Below are 16,982 nucleotides of genomic sequence, written 5' to 3'. Positions count from 1 at the left end.
CAGCCCGACTCCCTTTAATTTTTAATTTTTTATTTATTTAATTTTTTTTTTTTTTTTACCAGAGCACTGTTCAGCTCTGGCTTATGGGGTGCTGGGGATTGAACCTGGGACTTAAAGCCTCAGGCATGAGAGTCTGTTTGCATAACCATTATGCTATCTACCCTCCGCCCATACATATATTTTTCATGAATAAATAAATGAAGAGACCCATCTCATCTGAAAATATAGATCCACCATCCTGATCTTAGGCCCCCCCACCTCACCTGGGGAGCCCCTTACCGCCCCCCCCCCCCACCATGTACAGAACTGGGAGAGACCCAGGTCGGTTTCCCGGTCCCTGGCGCCCTCTGCTGGCCGCCACGAGGACTGCTTCCCCAGCCTCCCAAATGCCCTCTCCATCCCACCCCACACTCTGTCTCCCTTTGGGGAGTGAGACTTTGTCTTGGGGAGCCAATGGGGGCCCTCAGTTCTAGCAAGCCCCCCCCCACCCCGGGGGCTTCCCCACTTGCGCTTTGAACGCTTGGAGGCTTTTCAGTGAATTCCTAGCACTGAGTTGGAATCAGCCACACAGCCACCATAAGCCAGAGCTGAGCAGGGCTCGGGTGAAAAAGAAAAATAGAGAGACAGACAGACAGACAGACAGATGGAGAGAGAGAACACCAGAGTACCACTTTGACCCCTGCGATGCCCGGGATGCTGGTCTTGGAGATGGCACAGTGGATAAAACCTTAGACTCTCCAGCATGAGGTCTTGAGTTCAATCCCCACGTATTGCATGTGCCAGAGGAGGCCAAGACCTCGCACCCCAAATCAAGGGTCCTACCCACCATGTCATCTCCGAGCTCATGAAACCTGTCCAGAAAAATCTTTGAATAATCTCTTTGGTCTTATATGTTTAATACTGTATTTATTTGATAAAGATAAGAAATCGAGAGGGAAAGCAAAGATAGAGAAGGGGAGGGCGGGGGCAGAGAGCATCCTGGTTCTGCAAAGAGACTCTCCTGCCTGAGGCTCCAAAGGCCCAGGTTCAATCCCCTGTACTACCATCAGCCAGAGCTGAGCAGGGCTCTGCTGTCTGTGTGTGTGTGTGTGTGTGTGTGTCAAAAATAAAATAAATAAAATTTAAAATAAAAAAGAGAGAGAGGAGACAGAGAGACTCCTGCATCCGGCCGGGCGTGGTGCACCTGGTTGAATGCACACATTACAATGCACAAAGACCTGCGTTCAAGCCCCCCCACCCCCCACCCCGCCTGCAGGGGGAAAGCTTCAGGAGTGGAGACGCAGGGCTGCAGTTGTTTCTCTGTCTCCCTCCCTATCGCCCACTTTCCGTCTCAGTCTCTCTCTGCCTCTATCCAATAAAAAAAGAGAGACACACCTGCAGCCCCCCTGCTCTACCACTCAGGAAGCTTCCCCTCTGCAGGTGGGGTTGGGGGCTTGAATGACACCAATACCCATAGGGATGCTACTAGAAACGTATTTCCTGGGCCAGCAGTGACAGATCAATTCAGAGAAACCAAGTCCGTGGATCCAGAGATCCAATGTGGAGAGAGGTCACTGGAGCCGGTGATAAGATCGGCTGGGGCAAGGAGCCGCGTCTCAGCATAGACCATGAACTCCCAGATCTGTGTCCTACAAGTGATTTTCAGGAGGCATGTTGGGGGCGCTGAGGGGCAGCTCACACTTTATCAAACTCGATAAGACCTGGGTTCAAGTCCTACCAGAAGCCCAGGGGAAGCTTCAGAGGTGGTGAAGCAGTGTTGTGCTGTCTCTCCCCTCTCCTCTCTCTCTCTCTCTGTCTCTGTGTGTGTTGATCTCTCCTTCTCTGGCTATCTCTCCCTCAAAAAAAAAAACAAACAGAAAAGCAGAAGTCCAAGGTGGAGTTGTGACCCCGGGGTCTTTTTAACTTCACCATAGCAGGGGGGTGTGATGAACAGGGGCCCCAAAAAGAAGGAGGCAGAGGAGGAAGAAGGAAAGAGGAGGAGGAAGAGGAAGAAGTAATTTGTCAAACATTAACCACCACACCCCTGTGGCTTGGGGCCAGGGGTTAACTGCCGAGGACTGAACAGACAGGCTGGGGAGAAGACCATGGTCTCCATACTATTCCAGGCATGGTCATGTGGGTGGGGTAGATTCTAGAAGTTCCTCACCCGAGCCCTTATTAGATGGCACTTATACATCCCTGGTTTTATTTTAATTTTGTGGGATCAGGGCCTCAAGTATGGCATGCTTGAGTTCCTTTTTTCTTTCCCCCATTCAGATAGAGTGGCGGCGGGGGGGGGGGGGGGGGCGAGACACCACAGCTTGGGAGCTTCCTCCGGTGTTGTAGCACCTCTGCAAGTGATGCCAGGGCTGCATCCTGGCAGTCTCTTTTGCTCTGGCCACAGCTCCACTTTTTTAAAAAGGATTCTGTGTCTCTACACTGGTGGAGGGGATCACTTCGCAGATGATAAGGAAGGTGGGGGGTCGGGTGGTAGCGCAGAGGGTTAAGCACATGTGGCGCAAAGCGCAAGGACCGGCGTAAGGATCCCGTTCGAGCCCCCTTCCCAGGCGGTGAAGCAGGTCTGCAGGTGTCTGTCTTTCTCTCCCCCTCTCTGCCTTCCCCTCTTCTCTCCATTTCTCTCTGTCCTATCCAACAATGACGACATGACAAGAATAATAGTAACTACCACAACAATAAACAACAAGGGCAACAAAAGGAGAAAAAATAACCCCCTGAAGCAGTGGATTCATGGTGTAGGAACCAAGCCCCGGCAATAACCCTGGAGACAAAAAAAGAAGAAAAGGAAAGGAAAGTGGGGACTCAGAGCTGGCAAAAGGCATGGGATTCCCGGACACCAAGCAGACACCCCTGAATTTTGAGTAGGAGCCATGATTGGCTCGGGGAGCTAGCACAGTGGTGATGCACTGGACTTTCCTGCGTGAGGTTCTGAGGTCCCAGGTTCTGTCCCCGGCATAGCTGTCAGCCAGAGCTCAGTAGGACTCAGAGGCTGGGGAGGTTTTTACCTTCCTCAGAGACAGGGAAGGGAGGTGGGGGTCAGGGGCTGGGGGGTGGGTGGGAGAGCAGGGGAGGGGAGGGAGGGATTCTGAAAGTGATGGTGAGGAGGCCCGTGTACCCTGTGCTGGGGAGCTGTGCAGCACAGTGACTACAATGTTGTATCACAAGCCTGAGTTCCGGAGTTCAACCCCTGGCATTGCAGGTGCCAGAGAGGCTCTGCTTCTCTCTCTCTCTCCCTCTCCCTCTCCCTCTCCCTCTCCCTCTCCCTCTCCCTCTCTCTCTCTCCTTTTGCAAAATCAGTAAGTCAAGAACCCACAAACTTGAAACTTGAGGGCAGGGATAGATAACATAATGGTTCTGCAAAGAGACTCTCCAGCTTGAGGCTCCAAAATCCCAGGTTCAATCCCCCTGCACTACCATAAACCAAAGCTGAGCATGGCTCTGGTCATTATACCTCTCAGATAAAAAGAATATATGTATATATTTTTCTTTGTATTTTACGTGATCAGACAGTGAGCAATTGAGACAGGAGGGGGAGATAGAGAGGAAGAGAGACTGAGAGACACCTGCAGCCCTCCTTCACACTCATGAAGGTCCCCCCTGCAGGTGGGGACCGGGGGCTTGAACCTGGGTCCTTGCACATGGTAACATGTGCGCTCAACTTGATGCACCACCGGTTTCTAAAGTCCAATCTTTTCTTTAAACCTTTATTTACTGGATAGTCAGAAATTGAGAGGGAAGTAGGGAGCAGGGGTAGACAGCATAATGGTTCTGCAAAGAGACTCTCATGCCTGAGGCTCCAAAGTCCTAGGTTCAATCCCTCACACTACCATAAACCAGAGCTGAGCAGTGATCTGGTAATAAATAAATTAATTACTTTTAATAAGAGGGGGGAAGAAGGTGATAGAGAGGAACAGAGACACCTGCAGCCCTGCTTCACCACTCGCAAAGCTTTCCCCCTACAGGTGGGGACTGGGGGCGCGAACCCGGGACCTTGTGCACTGTAACATGTGCGCTCAACCAGGTGCTCCACCACCAGGCCCCTGACATTTCCTTCTTATCCATTTTTTTAAAACCCAGAGCCCCGCTCAGCCCTGGCCGACGGTGGTGTTGGGGACTGAACCCGGGCCCTTGCAGCCCCAGGCGGAACAGTCTCCCTGCAAAACCAGTATTTTTTTCCACCGAGCGGCAACGCTAACATTCAAATGGCAAGTGGGGGTGTCTTGCAGAGGTGTGTCCTGCATATGCATGAGATGCAAATAGGCCCGCGCAGATCGATGGCGTGTGGCCTCGCATTTGCAGGTTCACCCTGTTTCTGGGTGCAGGAAAGGGGTGGGGGGTAGTCGAAGCCTGATGAACCTGCAGAATTAGTAGTCGCCAGGTCATAACAGTTTGGGGTGCCCTCCCACCACTTGGGAGGGCCTACTGGCTCTGCAGCCCTGGCGTGGCGCCCCCAGGAACCCATGAGCCGCCAGACCCTCGCCCACCGGCCGCCCTCCCCGCCCCGGCGCCCCCGGCCTCCCCAGCCCAGACGCATGCGCACACGCTCGCAATCCGCGGCGAGTCAGCACGCATGCGCACCGGCCCTTTCTCCCCCGGCCTTCTCGGGCGGCGATGCGGTGCGCAAACGCGCGCTGAGGGGCGGGGCCCGGTGACTTCCCGGAGTGAGGTCTCGCGAGAGGCGTCGCGATCTCGCCGCCCCCTCCCCTCCGGCCTCCAGGCTCCGGCTGCGGCTTCGGCCCGGCTCGCACCCGGGACCGCGCCCCCGACCCCCACCCCCGACCCCGACCCCCCTATGGGCCCCGGCTAGCGCCCCGCGGAGCCCCGATGCTGGCCCGGAGGAAGCCGGTGCTGCCGGCGCTCACCATCAACCCCGCCATCGCCGAGGGCCCGTCCCCCACGAGCGACGGCGCCTCCGAGTGAGTGGGGGGCCCGGGGGACCCCGAGGCTGTAGGGGCGGCGCGGGGCGGCGCGGGGCGGGGCGGGGCGGCGCGGCCCCGAGCGCAGAGCCCGCCGTCGGGGCGCAGGGGAGCGGTGCTGCGAGCCGGGTCCGCCGAGAGCATCGGCACCGCCGCAGGGGAGGGGGCCCGCCAGGGAGGGCGACGGCGAGGGGCCGGGATGGGGGTCTCGGCGGCCGTGGGGCAGCGGGCGGGGGGTGGGGGGCGGGCCCCGCATGGGGTGTCGAGGGCCGGGGGTGGGCGCGGGCCCCGCATGGGGTGTCGAGGGGCCGGGGGCGGGGGGCGGGCCCCGCATGGGGTGTCGAGGGGCCGGGGGTGGGCGCGGGCCCCGCATGGGGTGTCGAGGGGCCGGGGGTGGGCGCGGGCCCCGCATGGGGTGTCGAGGGGCGGGGGGCGGGCCCCGCATGGGGTGTCGAGGGGCCGGGGGCGGGGGGCGGGCCCCGCATGGGGTGTCGAGGGGCCGGGGGTGGGGGGCGGGCCCCGCATGGGGTGTCGAGGGCCGGGGGTGGGCGCGGGCCCCGCATGGGGTGTCGAGGGGCAGCGGGTGGGGCGCGGGCCCCGCATGGGGTGTCGAGGGCCGGGGGTGGGCGCGGGCCCCGCATGGGGTGTCGAGGGGCCGGGGGCGGGGGGCGGGCCCCGCATGGGGTGTCGAGGGGCGAGGGCGGGCCCCGCATGGGGTGTCGAGGGGCGGGGGGCGGGGGGTGGGCGCGGGCCCCGCATGGGGTGTCGGGGGGCGGGGGGCGGGGGGTGGGCGCGGGCCCCGCATGGGGTGTCGAGGGGCGGGGGGTGGGGGGCGGGCCCCGCATGGGGTGTCGAGGGCCGGGGGTGGGCGCGGGCCCCGCATGGGGTGTCGAGGGGCCGGGGGCGGGGGGCGGGCCCCGCATGGGGTGTCGAGGGGCCGGGGGCGGGGGGCGGGCCCCGCATGGGGTGTCGGGGGGCGGCGGGCGGGGGGTGGGCGCGGGCCCCGCATGGGGTGTCGAGGGGCGGGGGGCGGGCCCCGCATGGGGTGTCGAGGGTCCCGAGGGGCCGGCAGGGTGGGGGGGGTCCCCGGCAGGGAACTGGAGTGTGGGGTGCGGCCCCCCAGGAGCAGAGGGCCACTCCGGTGTCTGGGGCAACAGCTGGGCCAGGGGGTGGCGCCGAGGGGTGCGGGGGTCCTGCAGGATTCGGGGGGGGGGGCGCAGAGAGAATGGACACCACTCACGGTCCACACCCGGGCGCCGGGTTCGAGCCTCCAGGCGGCCTTCTAGAAGGCTTGGCCCCCGCCCCCCATTCCCGTCCCTTCCAGAACTGTCCTTGGGGCCTTCAAGGGTCCCTGGTACATCCATCCCAGAGAGAGAGAGAGAAGCAGGTGCCACGTAGCTCAGGCCTCCAGGATGGAACCCTGGCCCTGCCTACCGCACTCCACCTCCTGACCGCCTCTACGTTAAGTACAAATTCAATTGTTTGGTAGAGAACCGCAGCTGCCTGCTCCTGCCTCCTCCTCCAGGGAGCCCTCCGGCACCCAAGCTCCTGGCCCCGGTCCTCACAGCTCTGATGGCCGGGGCAGCCTCCCTCGGTGTCTGCCTCCAAGGGGTGCAGGCCGCCACCTCCCGGGACCAGGAAGGTCCGAGAAAGAACCCCAAAAGTTCCGGAGAGAACCGGAAAGTACCGGAAGATTCCAGAGAGAACCTGAAGGTTCCAGAGAGAACCGGACAGTTCAGAATCCCCACCCCCCCACACACACACACTTGAAATTCACTCGGCTTTCCGCCCCCCCAGAGGGCCTGAGGACCCCAGCGTCGTAGGCCCCCCTCCAATTAGTAGATGCTTTTGTTTGTTTCTTTAACGTCTCCTTGTATTTATTCATTTATCGATCAGGTAGAGATGGGGGAGAGGGAGCCACCTGCAGCTCTGCTCGGGAAGCTTCCCCCCTGCAGGTGGTGACCAGGGTCTGGAACTAACTCTTCTCCCTTGATGGAGCCTCCCCGGTGCGGTGCTGTCCATGGTGCTCGAGCCTGTAGGCCCCCAGGCCTGGCAGACTGCCTCCCGCAATGGTCCTGGCCCCCATGTGCCTTTAACCCCTCCTTCAGAGAAGGAGGCACCTGGGCCTGGGAAGCTCCCCCGGTGCCTTGGTGCCTTGGGATCCTCCATGTGGTGCTGGGGTTGGCCCCGGGCCCCGGCCCTCCTGTGGAGCCGTGTCTCTGGTCCCCGGGAGCAGGGCCGCTGAGGGCTCGCGTCTGCGCAGGGCGAGCCTGGCGGACCTGCAGAAGAAGCTGGAGGAGCTGGAGCTGGACGAGCAGCAGAAGAAGCGGCTGGAGGCCTTCCTCACGCAGAAGGCCAAGGTCGGCGAGCTCAAGGATGACGACTTCGAGCGCATCTCCGAGCTGGGCGCGGGCAACGGGGGCGTGGTCACCAAGGTCCAGCACCGGCCCTCCGGCCTCATCATGGCCCGCAAGGTGGGCGCCTGAGCAGCCTGGCGCCACTGGAGCACCCCGTACATGGCACCGGGGGCAGCTCCCCGGCTCATGGACCAGTTTCTCCTCTGTTCCTGTCAGCGGCACTTGCAGGACCCAGGTTTAAGCCCCCAGCACCTGCAAGGGAGAAGCCAGGCTGCAGTCCCCCCTCTGCCTCTCCCTCTCCCTCTCCCTCTCCCTCTCCCTCTCTCTGTCGTTCCTGTCTCAGTCTCATCTTGTCTCGCTCTCGGTCCAGCTGCCCGCAAGAGGCTGCTGGCTGAATTGCATGCCTGAGAGTGTGGAGTGGATTAAGTCAAAGGCAGCTGGGGAAAGACGTTACAAAGAAAATGGGGCCAAGGGTTTTGGGGAGGGAATCCTTCTGCGTACTGTCACAGAGAGGAAGCCACACCGCAGCCCGCATTCTCCCGCTCCTGCCGCTTCTGCTCTATATGGCTCGAACCCTGGCCGCAGGCTGAGCGCTCTCTTTTGGGAGGCCTGGATGACTGGGGCCTGGCCGCGCCGCGAAGCAGGGCCGGAAACTAGTAGGATGGACCCGAGAAGCCGCAGGCCACGTTCCAGAAGCTTCTAGAGGCCCCAAGAGAGCCAGGCGCCCTGCCCCGACCTGCCCGGGGCTCTGCTTGTGGGAACCCCCAACTGGGGATGGGGCATGTGGGGCCCTGGGGGGGCTGCACGTGCTTTTAGGTTTATCGAGAGAGAACAGGTTGAACCCGGGACCTCAGGCTGGAAAATCCAGCATTGGAGCTTCCCCTGGTGCCATGGTGTCGCCTAGGTGGTGCCAGGGGCTTCAACCTGGGCGGAGTATGTGGTGAGGCAGGGGCCCTCCCGAATGTGTGTGTGTGTGAGAGCAAGAGAGGGCAGGCACCTGGGACGCGTGCAGCCCAGCACACGCCACCCCGGGCCCCGACCCCGACCCTGACCCTGACCCCGGCCCCGCCCACAGCTGATCCACCTGGAGATCAAGCCGGCCATCCGCAACCAGATCATCCGCGAGCTGCAGGTGCTGCACGAGTGCAACTCGCCCTACATCGTGGGCTTCTACGGTGCCTTCTACAGTGATGGCGAGATCAGCATCTGCATGGAGCACATGGTGGGCGGGGCCCCCGGGGGGTGGGGCAGCTCCCAGACGCCTCCCTGGCTCGCACAAAGACTGATGGGCGGCACCAGAGCTTCCTCTGGTGCCCTGGATCCTCGCAGTTGGCACCTGGGTCATAAGTCCCTCCTCTCCTGCCCTCACCGGTAACTGGAGGGAGTCAGACAGCACCAGGGGAAGCTCCTTGGGCAGTGAAGCAGGGCCGTGAGGTCTTTCCCCCCACCCCACCCCCCCCTTGTCTCCCTCAACAAAGAAAATGAAAATATCAGGCCAGGCTGTGCCTTGGCCCTGGGTTCTGGGTTCTGGCCCCGGCGCTAGCAGAGGAGCTCATGGAAGTTTGACTTGGTCCCACTGTGCCGGGGGTGACCGTGGTGTCTCTGTCTCTGTCTCTCCATCTGAAATCTGCCTGCAGCGGGGAGGCCAGGAAGATGGGGGGGCAGTTTCCAAGCCCCAGTGGGACGCCCCCGCCCCGCCAGGCAGGAGACATTGTGACCCCGGGCAGCAGGCTGGGCTTCCACTCTTGCCCCCAGGCTGTCGTCACCCCAACAGGAAACGGCTTTGAGCAGAGGGCCCAGAAGGAAGACCAGACATGGGGATGGGGGTCACCCTTCCTCCCTGGGGGCCCCCAAAGCCACCCACGTGCCTGGCAGGGACAAAGGCCCCGGATCAAAGGGGGAAGGACTGTGGTCTAGGGGAGCCCTGCCCCTGCTTCCTGCACTGGGGTCCCCTTCTGAGGTGGGGGTGTGTTTGGTCCTCAGAGCCTCTGACTTCAGGTGGAGAGGAGGGCAGGGAGAACACCCTGACCCCCGGGCCCTGGCACCAGAGGGGGTGAGCTGAGGGCGGGCAGCACCTGCTGCTCTGACAACCCCCAGGGCCTCCCCCACCCAGCACAGTCGGGGCCCGAGTGCTAGGTGTGGGGGGCCCCAGCTTTATCTCCGGGCCACACGTGGGGTTCCCTTCGGGGTCACATGGGGCCGCACCCAGCAAGGCACAGCCCCCCAGCCCTGCTGGGGATGACGTGGGACAGTGGGGAAGTGGGGGGCTGAGGAAGGGGGGGTATGCCTTCCCGACATCCCCTCTCCCAGCCCCGGGACACCAGGGTCCCCCACTCCCTGGCTCAGGGCAATGCATCCTTCCCCTCCACCCCCCCAGGACGGCGGCTCCCTGGATCAGGTGCTGAAGGAGGCCAAGAGAGTCCCCGAGGAGATCCTGGGCAAAGTCAGCATCGCGGTGAGCCTCAAACCTGGGGCCTCAGACTTGAGAGTCCAGTGCTGTCCCCCCCGCTGCCCCCCGAGTCTCATCATAACTCCCCTTCTCATCCTGTCAACATCCCTCAGCTTTGTTATCCACTGGCCCCCCAAAAATGCACTGTGCTCTCCTTTTTGATGGCTGCGTAGTATTCCACAGAGAACCCACCCCCACAGTGCTCCACGGTGTGGGTGTGGCATGGGGCTTCTCTGCTGGCGTGGGGGGCTGGGGGTACGTCTGGCACGGGGAGGCCCCAGAATAAGTACCCCGCCCCCCCCCCCCAGGTCCTCCGAGGCTTGGCCTACCTTCGAGAGAAGCACCAGATCATGCACCGAGGTGAGGGGCTGGGGAGCTGGGGGGTGGGGACAGCCAGTCAGGCAGCCCTGCACCCTCACCACCCCACCATCCTGCCCCGGCACCCCCAGACGTGAAGCCGTCCAACATCCTGGTCAACTCTCGAGGCGAGATCAAGCTGTGTGACTTCGGGGTCAGCGGCCAGCTCATCGACTCCATGGCCAACTCCTTCGTAGGGACCCGCTCCTACATGTCGGTGAGCTGTGCTCCCTGCTCTGTCTCTCTGTCTCTGAGCGAACCCATGGCCCTGTGAGGCCGCCTGGGAAGAGCACGTGCACCCTTAGGACTCCTGGCAGACTCTCTTCTTTCTGTGAGATTATTTGGAAGAGAGAGGAGCCTTCCTCTGGCAGTGCAACTCCAGGGCTCGAACCCGTTACCTTAGGCCAGTCACACGATTTAACCACTGTGCCTCCTCCCAGGCCTAGTGTATCTCCTCTCTTCCCCTCTTTTCTCTCTCTCCTCCCTCTCCTCTCTCCCCTCTCCTCTCCTCTCCTCTCCTCTCCTCTCCTCTCTCTCCCCTCTCCTCTCCTCTCCTCTCCTCTCCTCTCCTCTCCTCTCCCCTTCCATCTCCTCTCCTCTCCTCTCCTCTTCTCTATCTCCCCTCTCCTCCCTCCTCTCCTCTCCTCTCTCTCCTCTCCTCTCCTCTCCTCTTCTCTATCTCCCCTCTCCTCCCTCCTCTCCTCTCCTCTATCTCCCCTCTCCTCCCTCCTCTCCTCTCCTCTCCCTCCCCTCTCCTCTCCTCTCCTCTTCTCTATCTCCCCTCTCCTCTCCTCTCCTCTCCTCTTCTCTATCTCCCCTCTCCTCCCTCCTCTCCTCTCCTCTCCTCTCTCTCCTCTCCTCTCCTCTCCCCTCTCTCCCCTCTCCTCCCTCCTCTCTTCTCACTCTCCTCTCCTGTCCTCACTTTCCTCTCTCTCTCCTCTTTCCTCTCGGTTGAAGTTAATGTGAGGGACCCCACAGCCCCTGCTGTACTCCCCCATGGCACTCTGGACTCGAACCCAAGCCCTCACGTCCAGGGGTGGGGGAGCCCCATGCTCTGTACTGAGGGAACCCTGTCCCGGCCCCTGGTTTACGAGGGCGGAAGAGGGGCTGAGCCTCGCTCTCTCCCTTTCTTTCTCTTCCCTCTCTCCCTCCTTGTCACCCAACCTCCCTCTTTCCCCCTCTCCCTTCCCCTCCCTCCTCCTCCCTCTCCCTTTCTTCCTCCCGTCTTTGCTTCCCTTGTCACTTCCCCAATCTCTCTCTCCCCGTCTCTGTCTTCCCCATCTCTGTCACCCCTGTCTCCCCCCATTTCTCTCTCCCCCACCTCTTCCCTATCTCTGTCTCCCCCCCCCCCCCAGCCGGAGCGACTGCAAGGCACACACTACTCCGTGCAGTCGGACATCTGGAGTATGGGGCTGTCCCTGGTGGAGCTGTCCCTGGGCCGCTACCCCATCCCGCCGCCTGACGCCAAGGAGCTGGAGGCCGTGTTCGGCCGGCCCGTGGGGGACGGGGCCGAGGGGGAGCCCCACAGTGTGTCACCGCGCCCCCGGCCACCTGGGCGCCCTGTCAGTGGTACGCCACCTCCAGGGGGCCAGACGGGACCCCGGCTGCTGTTCCCAAGTCCTCAGATGGTCCTCACGTCCCTCCCCGGGGGCCTCAGCTCACCTGTCGCTCCCAGCCAGGAGACAGACAGGTGGACCAATGGACAGACGGCAGACTTGGAGGGCGGGTGGGGGCCTAGTTTGGGTGTGGGGTGTGGGGTGGGGGGGTGGGGGCGGGCCAGCCTCCACCCACTTCAGTGGGCCCTGTGTCCCACAGGGCACGGCGCGGACAGCCGGCCAGCCATGGCCATCTTCGAGCTGCTGGACTACATCGTGAATGAGGTGTGGCGCCCAGGCCGTGCGGGCCCCCGACCCCCCCCGGGCGCCTCCTCCAGAGACAGGAGACACCCCACCATCCAGGGGGCTCCCCCCAAGCTTGTTCCTGTGGTCCTGTCATTTGGTGCCAGGGCTCAGATCCACTTCCTGGAGGGACAAGACGGGGGCCTTCACCTCGCAGCTCTGGCCCCGGGACCCCCACCCCCATCCCAAAAGGCCCCCCCTGGTCTGGGGCTTGTCCCCCCACCTGGCGAGAAGGGTGTGGCTGGGCTTGCGTGAACACGCCCACGTAGGGGCCGGAAGCCTCAGCTGGGACTGTCCCACTGCCTCCCTGTGGGGGTGGGGCCAGGCAGGGTGTCACCCAGGGCCTGGAAGCCCAGTGGGCGGAGGCCCCATGACACAGCACCCGGCCCAGCCAGCGCGGCCTGTCCTCCCGAGGAGGTCTCCCACCCAGCCGGCTTGTCCACACCCTGTGCACCCACCCACCCCCCTGATACCTTGGGCCCAAGCCCCGGCCCAGCTCCACATGGAGGGACTTGCAAGCTCAGAGGAAGCCCCCTGGCTGGGAGATGACCCCCAGCAGGGCACCGGATGGAACAGCTCATGGGGGCCGGGTGTTGACATCACGTCGTCCCCTGGGGAGCCCTCCCCAAAGAAACACCCCATTTACAGGGTACTGGGGGTCTCTAGTGGGGTTCTGGAACCTTCCACCTGACTGACCCTCTCCTTCTCACAGCCGCCCCCCAAGCTGCCCAGCGGAGTGTTCACCCAGGACTTCCAGGAGTTTGTAAATAAATGGTAACGCCGGGGCCTCCCTAATACCCAGCACCTCAAGGTCAGCGCGCCTCAGGCTGCCCTTGAGCTCACAGAGAGACGCTCCAGCGTGGTGCTTCTCCTGGTGCTTGGTGGCCTGTGCTGTGGTGCTGGGGCTGGGAAGCGCCACTCGTGCCCTCCTGTGTGAGCTGTCTCCCCTGCCCCCGGGCTGCCCCCCAAGTATCCTGCGTCCTCACTGCCTGTGGAGACGGCAACTGGACACAGTGGATTCCTGAAACCTGAAGCCCAGACTGGAGCCCCGACACCACGGGAAGCTCCGATGCCATGAAACTGAAGTCCTGAGGCCCCAGCTTTGGGGTGGGGGTGGGACTGAGTGGTAAGAGGATGAAGCTGGAGCTGCCCCCGTCTTGTCCCTTGTCCCCCCACAGCCTCATCAAGAACCCTGCAGAGCGAGCCGACCTCAAGCTGCTCATGGTGAGTGCAGCTCACCCCTGGGCGAGAGCTTTCTAGAACCTTCTGTGCCCCTCTTCACACGTGTGACGGGGTGGGGGGCGGTGAGTCTCTGCCTCGGGGTTCTAGCCCCCGCCCGCCTCTCCCCAGAACCACGCCTTCATCAAGCGCTCAGAGGCGGAGGAGGTGGACTTCGCGGGCTGGCTGTGCGCCACGCTGCGTCTCCACCAGCCCAGCACCCCCACCCGCAGTGCCGTGTGACGCCGCGGCTGCAAGACGCACCCCCTGCGTGCCCCAGACCCCCAAGAAAACAAAACAGAAAGAAAACGGAACCTGCCGTCTCTCTGCCTCCTTCTCCCACTGCGCCCCTGAACCCAGAGCTCTGCAGGCAGAAAGTGGGGAGGGGGGCCCCAGCAGAGAGGAAGTGCGAACCCCGGAACCTAGAGCTGTAGGAGGTGGCCAGGGCAGGGCCCCCCAAGCTTCCGGAAGGCGGAGACGTGGGCCTGCTGAGGGCTTGTGGTCCTCCCGGAACCGCGGCTCCTTTTCATCCTCAGGAGAACTGGAGTCTGGGTGTTTTCTCTCCTCCCCCGCGAACACCACTGAGGGGATCCCCCCTTCTCCAGCCAGCTTCCCGGGGTTCTGTGCCTCCCCCCAGAGTCTCAGACAGTCAGGGCGCCGGCCTCACTGCTGCTGTCCCAAATGAAATCGCTGTCGCCCAGGGCAGGCCTTGGCAGCAATATTGACAGAGGAGACAACTGGCTCGAACCCAGGCCCTCTGCCACTGGACCACCTCCCTGCCCTCCTCCAGTGAGCCCAGCGAAGGAGGGGGAAGGGAGCCAGAAGGTTCATTCACCTCATGGCAAGCCCCTCCCCTCCCCACCCCAGCCTTGGAGAAACCAGCTTGAGTGCTGACCCCTGGGGGGTGCCAGCCGCGACCCTAGAAACAAGGGGACAGTGCTTCCCAGAAAGTGGGGTTCAGACCCCAGTGGGGGTGAATTAACAAAGGGAACCGCTGTGCGGGGCTCACCTCCAGGTGGCTTCACCTCTGACCTCGTGCAAGGCCTGTGGGAGGGGTTCCTGAAAGACAGGGCACCCGGCGCCAAGACCCGTGTTCGAACCCCCAGCCACTACATGCGAACACCGGGCACAGGGTGGGCTGGGGGTGGCTGTCTCCACTCAGCCTGGAGCCGGCTAAAGCAATTCTAAAGAAGACTCCTGCCTGAGGCTCTGAGGTCCCGGGTTCAATCCCCGGCACCACCATCAGCCAGAGCTGAGCAAGGCTCTTGGGGAAAAAAAATGAAGTCCACTTTTGGTGGAGAATGAATATATTTTAGTGAGAGAAGCCTTGGCCCTGCTTCCACCACTGCTGGCCTATCTTTCCAGTCAGTGAGAGAGGGAGAGAAACACAGCATCTGAGTTTCCCCCTGTGCTGTGCTGCCTTCCATGGGCTGCCGGGGCTCAAGGCCAGGCCTTGTCCAAGGCAAGGCAGGTGCCCTGGTTGGTGGGCTCTTTCTCCAGCCCCAAGCCTCCTTCATGAGGTGGACTTGGGGGTGGAGTGACTTAACACCCTTTGCATGCAGTGTTGTGCTCCCCCCCTTGAGGAGGAAGGATCCTAGCCACTGTCACCCCCACCCCCTGCACACGCAAAGGTCCCCCGTGCTGGAACCTGAGAACTGGCCCCTCCGCAGACACAGACAGGAAGTGGGGGCCCGGGGCTACAGAGGGGAAGGGAGGGGACAGCCAGTGGGGACGGGGGGTTTCCTTCGGGGCTGACGGGATGTTCTGGGAGCAGCACTGCTGTTGGTTGCACAACAAATGTCCTCAGAAGCTGGGAACGAACGGCACGTATGCAGTGACAACAACATGCCACCGTGGTGGGGGGCTTCAAACCCAGGGCCGCTGCTCTGCCAGGTGGAGCTGTCAGCAGGGTGGTGGCTGGGGCTCCTATCTGTGGGAATCCTTCCTAGACAGAAAGAAAGCCAGAGGTTGGAGACACCTGCAGCCCAGCTCTGCCCTTCAGGAACCATCTCCCCCTGCAGGTGGGGAGTGGGGGCTCGAACCCAGGGCCTTGCTGACTGCGAGGTGCACCCTAATGGGTGTGTCACCAGCTGGTCCCATTGTACTTTCTTTTTAATATGTTGCGTCCCTGCTCTGCCCTGGCTGACGGTGGTGCTGAAGGTTGAGTCCAGGACCTCAGAGCCTCAGGCAGGAGGGTCTTGAAGAACCCTCCACTGTCTCCCCAAAGCCCCCCAGTATGTGTGTGGAGGGAAACGCCAAGAGACAGAGCGTGACTTCAGCCCTTGGGAGGCCAGGGATTGAGCCTGGGAACCCCTCACCCCTGCTGTACCTGAGCCCCCCAGTGAGGGCATGTTGGGGGGTACTCCACTGTCCCGTGGGCTAAGCCCTCTCCTGGTTGGACCCGAGGGCTCCCCCTTCTCCCAGGATATCTGGGGCCCCGGTGGGGGTGGGGCGGGAAAGAAGCCACACCGGGACTGCCCCCCCCCCCCAGCCCAGAAGGACAGGGGGGAGCAGAGGTCAGCGGCTGGGAAGCACCAGGCTGCCTCACCCTCCCTCGTTCCAAGGCTTCTGGGCCAAGGGTCCCCAACTGTGGGGGGGGGGGGCGGGCAGCCTGTTGGGCGGGGCGCCCCTCCCTGGGGGACCTGCGGGCGGGCGGGGCCTCGCCTGAGAGGAGGGGACAGGAGCCGGAGCCAGCCGGGCCCAAGGTCACGGACTCACAGCGTGACCTTGACCCTGAACCTGAGCTCCCCGACCTCCACACACCTGGGGGGCGGGCACGGGCGAGCTGTGCACCTGCCCCGAGGCTGTCTGCCCTTCCCCCCCCCCAGAAAGTGAAACCGAAGCCAGGACCCCAGGAGCCCAGCCGAGGGGGGGTGGCGGGGGTGACCGGCCCAAGCTGGGCGCCCACGTGGCCGACAGCGGAGGGAGGAGGATCCCCAACTGCGGCCGTTTTAAAAAAAGAAATGGCCCGCGGAAGATGGGGGGGTGAGGGGCAGCCGGAACTTGAAAGCAAACACCTTCCTTTTCCACCACCTCCCCCCACACAGGAGTTGCTTTGGGGGTTCCCTTGGTGGGGGAGCAGAGAAGGTTCCTGGGGCCCGGATCCTCACTCCTAGGGAGGCTGGAGGCAAAGCTGCACGCTTCTCCTCACATTTCTGAGTGAGTGTGGGAGGGAGGGATTGTCCCAAATTAAATCCTAACACAAGATTCATTAGGGAGGGCAGGGTGTTAACTGTAACCCGGGGTCCCAACACCCTCCTTTGTGACCACAGATGTCCTGTGAATGGGGGTGAGGGGGCAGAAAGAGAAGATGGAGACCGAACAGCACCTGAGCTTCCCCCTGTGCCCCGAGGACCTCCCATGTGGTGCTGGGCCTCCGAGCTGGGTTGTATGCACAGCACCCACCCTAGTGGGCTGCCTCTCTGACTCCAAGCTTTTCATTCAGACAGAGATCTTGTCTAGGAGACAGCCCAATGCCTGAAGCTCCCCTTGTGCTTGGTGCTTCCATGTGGTGGCTGGGGACTTGAACTATGTTCCACTACTGACTTCCCCAGTACATTCAACTTTTAAGAAAACAGATGGAAGGGGGCTGTGTGGTGGTGCACCAGGTTGAGCGCACCTGTTACCAAGCACAAGGACCCGGGTTCTGCAAAAAGATTCCTGCCTAAGCCTCTGAGGTTCAATCCCCAGCACCACTACCAGCCAGAGCTGAGCCCGGATCTGGGGAAATAAATACAATAAATAACTATAATTAGGTCCATGGGTGAGAGCATAGATGAATAGTTGATAG

At 62.2% G+C, this 16,982-nt stretch overlaps 1 protein-coding gene across 1 annotated transcript; it reads left to right on the top strand.

Annotated features, from left to right (window-relative positions):
• Nucleotides 1–4,721: 4,721 nt before the first annotated feature.
• On the top strand, nucleotides 4,722–13,506 carry MAP2K2 (mitogen-activated protein kinase kinase 2). Its single transcript, XM_007524821.3, has 11 exons — nucleotides 4,722–4,913; nucleotides 7,177–7,387; nucleotides 8,346–8,492; nucleotides 9,648–9,725; nucleotides 10,028–10,079; nucleotides 10,169–10,293; nucleotides 11,432–11,645; nucleotides 11,892–11,956; nucleotides 12,687–12,748; nucleotides 13,153–13,198; nucleotides 13,325–13,506. The coding sequence occupies exons 1-11, from the start codon at nucleotides 4,822–4,824 to the stop codon at nucleotides 13,433–13,435; spliced, it is 1,203 nt and encodes a 400-aa protein (XP_007524883.1). The 5' UTR covers nucleotides 4,722–4,821; the 3' UTR covers nucleotides 13,436–13,506.
• The last annotated feature ends 3,476 nt before the right edge of the window (nucleotides 13,507–16,982 follow it).

This window comes from Erinaceus europaeus, chromosome 23 (genome assembly GCF_950295315.1).
Source record: "Erinaceus europaeus chromosome 23, mEriEur2.1, whole genome shotgun sequence".
Classification (NCBI taxonomy): domain Eukaryota; kingdom Metazoa; phylum Chordata; class Mammalia; order Eulipotyphla; family Erinaceidae; genus Erinaceus; species Erinaceus europaeus.
The sequence above is the reverse complement of the archived record's forward strand: the minus strand, read 5'-3'. Positions and strand labels throughout refer to the sequence as shown.